General features: G+C 37.6%; 1 protein-coding gene across 1 annotated transcript; it reads right to left on the reverse strand.

The window, feature by feature from the left end:
• Positions 1–7,222: 7,222 nt before the first annotated feature.
• Positions 7,223–7,970, reverse strand: LOC129251347 (uncharacterized). Its single transcript, XM_054890745.1, has 2 exons — positions 7,865–7,970; positions 7,223–7,794 (listed from the first exon to the last, which is right to left on the reverse strand). The coding sequence occupies exons 1-2, from the start codon at positions 7,968–7,970 to the stop codon at positions 7,223–7,225; spliced, it is 678 nt and encodes a 225-aa protein (XP_054746720.1).
• Positions 7,971–8,489: the final 519 nt, after the last annotated feature.

An 8,489-nucleotide genomic window follows, 5' to 3' on the forward strand; every position in this document is an offset into this window, starting at 1 on the left:
TTTTTATACAGTTTATCACTGATGGATTTAAATATCTCTTCAAAATGGAAATCAATTTCTCCTCGCAATAATCTTGTTCTGTTATAATATGACGGTGGTACGTGGGAAATATTATTTTAAATTGATATGATGACATTACGTCTCTATTCAGAAGTATTTGATTCTTAAAGGCATTTATAGGTGCCTCAACACCAAGGATTAAATTATGAGCCGAACTTTCGTCTGAGTTCGTGGCTAATGATAGCGTGTTTAACTCTTGCTCCGTTATCCTAGATAGAGCATCTGCTACAACATTCGCCTTTCCTGGCTTATAGAACATTTCGTAATTGTACTCTTCGAGTATAGCCTTCCATCTCTTCATTTTACTGTTGTTATTCTTATTGCTTAGCGCATAGGTTAACGGCTGGTGGTCTGTGAATATTTTGACCTTAACCGACCCATACAGGTAATTTCTCAAAGAGTTCAGAGCCCATATTATAGCTAACATTTCCTTTTCGTTAGCCACATAATGCTCCTCCGTTTTATTTAAAGTTCTAGAGATAAATGATATTGGTCTATCATTTTGTGAAAGGACTGCACCGATAGCAAAGTTTGAGGCATCTGTTACTAGCTCAAAATCTTTACTAAAATCTGGATAAGCAAGTACTAAATCTTCTGAGGTGAGTGCATTCTTTATTGTGGCAAAAGATTCCTTAGCATCATCATTTAAACTTATTCGCTAATTTTGCGGATTTATTTTTGGACGTTCGTCCTCCCTCCCCCCTTAAAAGGGATGTCAGGGGCTTAGCAAGTTTTGAGTAGTCCTTGATGAACCGCCTATAGTATCCTGACATGCCAAGAAAACTACGAAGCTCTTTAAGGTTTGTGGTTCAGGAAAATTTTGTATAGCCCTAACCTTTTCCTGATTAGTTTTAATCCCATGGGGTGAAATAACGTAGCCTAAAAAATCTACTTCTTTTTTGAAAAACTTACATTTGTCTAATTGCACTTTCATATTGGATTCTTCCAAAGCTTTGAATATGTTTTTTATGTGTTTAAAATGTTCTTCTTCTGACTTACTGAAAATAATGATGTCATCTATGTAAACATAGCAGCATCTTCCAATGTATCCCCGTAGGATATCGTCAAGCGTACGCTGGAAAATTTACGGTGCGTTTTTTAGGCCAAACGGCAGCCGTGTGAATTCATATTTTCCATTATTTATGTTGAACGCAGTTTTTTCCATATCCGATTTTTTTAAGTGGAATCTGATGGAATCCACTTTTAAGGTCGAGAACTGAAAAAAAATTACTAGTTCGTAGTTGAGAGATGACTTCTGAAATCTCTGGAATGGGATATCTGTCGGCAATTGTGATTGAATTTAACTTCCTATAGTCTATGACCATTCTATATTGTTTTTTTCCAGTTTGGTCTGGTTTCTTAGGAACTATCCATACCGGAGAATTAAAAGGAGACCTAGATGGTCTTATGATTCCATCTTTTAGAAGCTTTTCTATTTGACTCTCTACTTCGGATTTCAATGAAGCAGGGTAAGGGTAGAGCTTCGTGTACACAGGCGAGTGTGTCGTGGTTGTAATTTCGCCCACTACTCTAGTTGTATACGTAAGCTTTTCATCCGGTTCTGAAAAAAGGTTACTATATGTATTTGCAATTATTTTCATTCCTTTCTTTTGTTCGTTTGACAAATTTTCCTCTTCAATTTTTATTGCATTTACACATTGCGTCGGGAGTTGTTTAAGGTGTACTTTGAAACCATTACTTAATACCATAATATTTTCATTGGTATAGATAACTGCCCCCATTTCCCTAAGGGTATCGTTCCCCAAAATACCATCGAATGTTTTTAGAGAGGGCATTAGGTAGAATTTTATTTTATTATCTAACTTAAAGAGTTTTACAAATGTATTCTCGCTAATTTTTATGTCGCCTACTATTGACTATGGCTGCCGTACCCGAATGGGTTGGTGCGTGAATACCATTCGGAATTCACAGAGAGAACGTTGGTTCGAATCTCGGTGAAAGCAAAATTAATAAAAACATTTTTATAATAGCGGTCGCCCCTCGGCAGGCAATGGCAAACCTCCGAATGTATTTCTGCCATGAAAAAGCTCCTCATAAAAATATCTGCCGTTCGGAATCGGCTTGAAACTGTAGGTCCCTCCATTTGTGGAACAACATCAAGACGCACACCACAAATAGGAGGAGGAGCTCGGCCAAACACCTAACAGAAGTGTACGCGCCAATTATTTTTGTTTTTTTTTTTACTATTGACCTGGCAAAAAATGGACTTTTATTTGCTATACGCTTACTTACTAATTCCGGCTTAACATAATTTTAGCTTGATCCTGTATCTAATAAAAATTTTACCGTCTTTCCGCTCTCCGTCCTTACTTCAAAATATGGCAAAGAAGCGCTTATCATGCTAAAAAATGGATGTCACTTGGTTCGCCAAACTGCTTATCCTCATCTAACTGTTGTTCGTTTGTTATTCCAGTCGTATTAATATGATACGTTCTCTGATTTTTTGCTTGTTGATGATTACCAAATTGTTGTGGCCTTTTTCCAAAATGTTGGTTTGGTTGTGGCCTATTCATATAATTTATTCTATGAGAGTACATTCTTGAGTCCACTTCCATTGGTTCTGGCTTTGGCATGGGCCTAGGTGGACGAGGAGGGATCGCGTTATTTTGTTCTCGTTGGTTAAAAAACAATTGCCTTGGTTGCGGAATATAGGCTAATTGTGGGTGAAATATTGGTTTCTGCTGTTGTCCAGAGTTTCGCTTTGAGTATTGCTGTGAAGATGGTTTCCATCTTCCGTTGTAAGCATGGTTCGGGCGAAAGCTTTGATTCTCCAGCTTGAGGCAAAGGTGAAGAGTCTGTGGCAAGTCCACCGGATCTCTGATCCCTAAGAGGCGAGGCAAGTCGCCATATAAACCCCTAATGAAGGTGTCGAGAGCTTTGTCCCTATTTGCCTTTGTCAGCAGAGTAAGAGATTCATTACCCATTTCAAGACATCCTAATCTATTCAATATTAGTGAAAGATGTGAGTACACTTTTTGGTAAAATTCTTGGATGCTATTACTACCTTGTACCAGAGTTGTCATCTCATATTCCAGAGTAGATAGGTCATGTTTGTCCCCATAATGTGTGATTAAGCATTGTGAGATTGCACTCCAATTTAACGGTGTGTTATAAGATTCTAACGCTATGTCAGCGTTACCTGTGATTTTATTTCTGATCACACTCAAAATTCCGTAATATTTCGGCGTTCCCTTTATAGGTTCGTATATTGTCAAAATTCTGTCCACACTTTTCTTCCACGAATTAAATTCTCCTGGTTGCCCAGAGAATTCTTTTAAAGATTTCACGACGTCCGGTATTTTGTCCATATCATTTAGATTTTCCCCCTGTTTGTCTATTGGTTGGTCCCTAATATTGGCTAATCCAGCGTTTGGATTGAGAGTTTCTCGGATAGCCTGAAGTCCTTGGTTTCTAAAAACGTCCGCCGCTATATCCGAAATAAGAACTCTTAAATCGTCTAAACTTAACTGAGCATTTTGCGAAGTATTAGGAGCGGAATTTGAGGGAAGTATGGCGGGCCTTACTAAATTATTCGGATTCGCCATTTTATATATATATATAATATCTTCTTTTTTTTTGTAACAGAAATATTAACTCAACTCAAATTTTTATTTACTTTCTTATTTTTATATGATAATTAAAGTTTTTGATTGTTATTATATCATTAAAATAAACTTAACTTACGATGCAAATAATCTTTCCACAGGATCACTTCTCTTTTATGTTTTTTTTGGACTTGGTGTTGATTTTTTCTGCTTCTCAGGAGACTGCCTTCCCTTCAGTACTTGCCTTTTATAAATTGTTAATATTTAACCCTTACGGATTTTTGTTGGCATCAAGGATGGCACTTGTCCATTACGGATTTTGTTTGTTTCACTTATCCTTTACGGATTTTCTTGTTGCACTTATCCGTTACGGATTTTGTTGTTGCATTTATCCTTTAGGGATTTTTTTGTTTCACTTATCCTTTACGGATTTTGTTGTTGCATTTATCCCTTACGGATTTTGTTTGTTTCACTTATCCTTTACGGATTTTGTTGTTGCACTTATCCTTTACGGATTTTGTTGTTGCATTTATCCTTTACGGATTTTTTTGTAAAATACAAGTTCTAAAAAATTTTTTGTTATCGGTCCAACTAACCGCACTTTATTCACTCACAGTTCTTAAACCAAAAAGCCGCTTAAACAAGTAAACTACTTAATTTATATTAACAAAAATAGTGGCGTAACTTAATTCTAAGAACTTAAATAAGCAATTTTATAATACTTGCATTGTAAGCTTATTGCAGAAATCAATATGAAATTTGAGTAAGCAATTTTATAATACTTGCACTATAAGCTTATTGCAGAAATCAATATGACATTTGAGTAAGCAATTTTATAATACTTGCATTATAAGCTTATTGCAGAAATCAGTATGAAATTTGAATAAGCAATTTAATTAAAAAGAATAAATGAAAAATATAAGAAGCAAAGACTTTGTTAACTTGGTTTGGGTTAACTTATACACAAATATTACAATAATATACGAAAACACTGGCAGGATCTATGGAAAATTTTAACATTTTACGCTTACTTAACGCAATTTCGTTTGTCAAAGAAATCACCACCAATATATGGTAGTAAAGAGAGAATTCACTGTAATCAGCTCTGCTAAAAACTACCCCGCTGTCGAGCTGGGCGAGGTGAAAAAGTCTTCGCGGTCAGACTTCATTTTTGACAATTCGCACTATTCGTAGCTCGTGAGACTTCTCTATACATTAACGTTCTCTGCTTGTTATATTGCATTTTATTAGCTTTATTTTTTTTTTAATTTAATACGAGGTAGCTCAACTGAAATTTTTTTTAATTTCTGTGCTAATTTTGTTATATTAGCTATTCGTAAAACTTGCAATATGTTACTGGTTTTGCACTCATGTACACCTTGGGCTTCGATGCTTCTGGTAAAACCAAAGTTTGGATAATTCTCCAAACATCTTCGCATCTGGTAGGTAACGAGTAATAATGCTTTCTGGTAAATTTTGTTCATAAAAACCGCATTGAAATTGGCGGCCAAATCCCTTTTCGGAAAAGCACCTCTAAACATGGACCTTAACTTCCCGCTTTACAGTTCGTTGACGTTGTCGATTATCAGCAGTACACCAGGCCCAGCGTATGAACCGTTTCGCTGAAAATAAAGATTTATCGATGAATTCTACGTTTACCCAATTTCGTTCTGAATTTGTTTTAGCCCATGCACGTCTCTTTTCCAAAGTGTGACATTGAGAGCAGCGGTTTTTTCAATGTGCCCTGGAATTTGAAGTCTTCTGCAAGTAAACGTCCGCGATTCGTGTCTTTGGATACATTAACACCATTTCCCCCTTAAACTGCTTCCATTTCATGCGACGATAAGTTCGGCTTTGTCTCAAAGAAATCAATGATTTTCTGATCTTACTTTGGAGAGGTATTTTTCTTTTTTAGTCGCGTCTGGGCAAATCGTCTACGTTTTTAATTTCGGTGTACCGTTACACCTATTTATTTATGAACGTCCTCGACGTCTTCAAGTACTTTGCTGCGGATGCACGTGACATTTTTGGCTGTTTAGGGTGTAAATATACCAACACTGCTTCAAATCATTTTACATACGCGGAACTAATTTTATAAAAACAACGTAGGCTTTCTAAATTTTACATAAAACTAACAAAATACACAACTCGTATTACGAAAAGGATACTCCTAATTAGCAGCATTTAAAATTTTTGTATAACGGAACGGTAGCCGCTGACTTTTTAGTTTAGACTTACCGTGTTTAGGTTTTTTTTGAATTTGGTAATCACCAAGTACAGATTAGTGAATAGGAAAATATACTGCTCTAATGAGCTACGAGGCGCCATGGACATTCTAATCACAATGTTTGTCATTTTATATGTGCCCCGTCCACGCAAACAAAAGGCTGTTTTGATTTCGTTAACTCCCGCTCCGTCATGCTTACCTTAGCATGCTTAACGCGTGCCATAATTTTGCAACAGTATTACGACCCATTGCAATATAACTATAAAAGTTACGCCATCTTGCACGTGTTTTTAATTTTTACAAAAGACCTCGAACGTAGTAGAGGGCAGCCGACATCAAAAGCTGATGAAAATATCAATAAAGTGAAAGAAAAGTTTATCAAATTAACCATGAGAGAACTGGGAAAAAACTTGAACATTGCTTATGGATCCGTTCAGGACATTGTAGTTAGTGATTTAGGTTTGCGCCGTGTTGCCGCAAAGTTGGTCCCAAAGGACTCCGTTGATATCGCCAAAGACATGATTTCCAAGGCTGAATCTGACCCAACATTCATCAAACGCATCAACGCTGGTGACAAGACGTGGGTTTATGGGTACCACACGCAACCAAAGCATCTGGCGAGTGAGTAGCTCTCCACTCTCCGAATGAACCAAGACCAAGAAAACTACGTCGTTTTCAGTCAAAAAAGAAATCGATACTCATAGTTTTTATGGATGACAGTGGTATTGTACACCACAGCCACTGCCAGAAGGTCAGACAGTTGGTAAGGACCATTATTAAGCATTTGTGGGAAACCAACTCGTTGATTTTGCACCATGATAACGTACCAACGCACAGTGCCATCATTATCCGTAAACTTTTGGCCATGAACTGATACTCTCCCTGCAATTTTTTTTTTTTTTTTTTTATCGTATCAAAAAAACACTACGGGGAACGTGTTTTACCTACTGAAAAGAAGTAATGGAAAAGGCGAAGACCGCTGTCGGGGTATGTCGACGATATGTGACCGATTCCGTAGAAATGAAAAATAGGGTTAATTTCAATTCGTTATAATTTATTTTTTTTATAGTTGGGTATATAATATATACATGTGTATAAATGTGTATTAATTATATTTATAATAATAGATAGATATAATAACCTGTGGTGTGATGTTCCTATTTAATTGACGGTATAGCTGGATTTGAGTTCCCTTCGAGCTTCCTTGCGCTCTGTGTGCTGTTAGTTATAAAACTAAACTTTTATGCCGATGTTGGTGCTGTTATTCATTGCTGCATTGTCCTTCTTTCACCTTTCGGAATTTAAGAGGACAATGAGGGGATGTGTTTGTTTGGAATATACATCCCGGCCGCCTTGCAGTGTTTAGGGTCTAGTTTAAAATTCCGGTTAAGATCCATCCTAATGTGGTGTTTTGGGCGACCACTGTGCCATTGTCGGGATGAAATATACCGGATTTTGTAATTTTTGGGTATAATTCGGCTCCAAGTTCGAGCATTACGTTGCTTGCCTTCGTGAATAATGGGTCAGCTAGGACTAAGTGATCGAAACGTTTTCGAACCTCGTCGCTTATGTCCTGCTCATAGGGTCGTGTGGGTAAATCCTTTGATATCAAAGCATGGGTTTCAAGCCGCAATTGATCATCAATTAGTGATCCGATTTCGAGATGGCAAATCCGATGTTCGTTTAGGTATGTTATCGGCAGTCTCAGCTTTTTTATTAAGTCAGAGCCGATGGTGGTTATTTTTTGGATCGGGTTGATGAGGGCTCTGACTTTATGCCATTTTTCTGCTTGTTTGATGCGGATGAGTGCCGTGGGTACAAGGGTCTGCTTGGCCAGTAATGAGGGTAGTCCTCTAGGGGTGGTGAAGGGATGTGCTTCGACTCCTCGTTCTCTTTTTGTTTCCGTGACATGAGTGGAGTGGTTTGATTTCGATCGTCGTGCTATAGGGTTTTTTAATTTTTGGCCATTATTCTTGTCCGAATCTTAACCAATTGGGCCCGTGCCACCAACGTTTGGAATTCAAAAGTTCCGTGGGTGTACATCCTGGACTTGCCAAATTTGCGGGATTGTCATGGCTTTCGACATGACGCCGGTTGTTGACTCCAACATTTTCCATGATCGCGGTAACTCGGTGAGACACGAATGTAGTCCAAGAACATGGTGGTTTGTTTAACCACGATAAAACTATAGTTGAGTCAGTCCAAAAATAGCTTTGATATTGATTTAAGCTTAATTGGGATAGGGTAGTGTCAACAAGATTAGCTAATAGAACGGCTCCACAGAGTTCTAACCTTGGCAACGATATGCTTTTAATTGGGGCAACTCTCATTTTCGATACTAAGAGGGTGATCCATACTTCGGTTTCGATGGTGACTCGAATATAATAAGGGTTGCGGCATAAGCTTTCTCGGAAGCATCAGAAAATCCATGAAATTCGATGGTTGTAATGATGAGAAATGGGTCCATCTGGGTATTTGAATATTGTTTGCCGTTTCGTGGTATTTTACGAAATTAAGCCATCGATGAAGCGTGAGTGGCTTAAGACTTTCATCCCAGTCGGTTTTATCAAGCCATACTTGCTGCATAATAGTTTTTGCCGTTATTATTACTGGGCTGAGCCAACCGGCGGGGTCAA

The sequence above is a fragment of the Anastrepha obliqua genome, unplaced genomic scaffold (genome assembly GCF_027943255.1).
Source record: "Anastrepha obliqua isolate idAnaObli1 unplaced genomic scaffold, idAnaObli1_1.0 ptg000012l, whole genome shotgun sequence".
NCBI classification, from domain to species: domain Eukaryota; kingdom Metazoa; phylum Arthropoda; class Insecta; order Diptera; family Tephritidae; genus Anastrepha; species Anastrepha obliqua.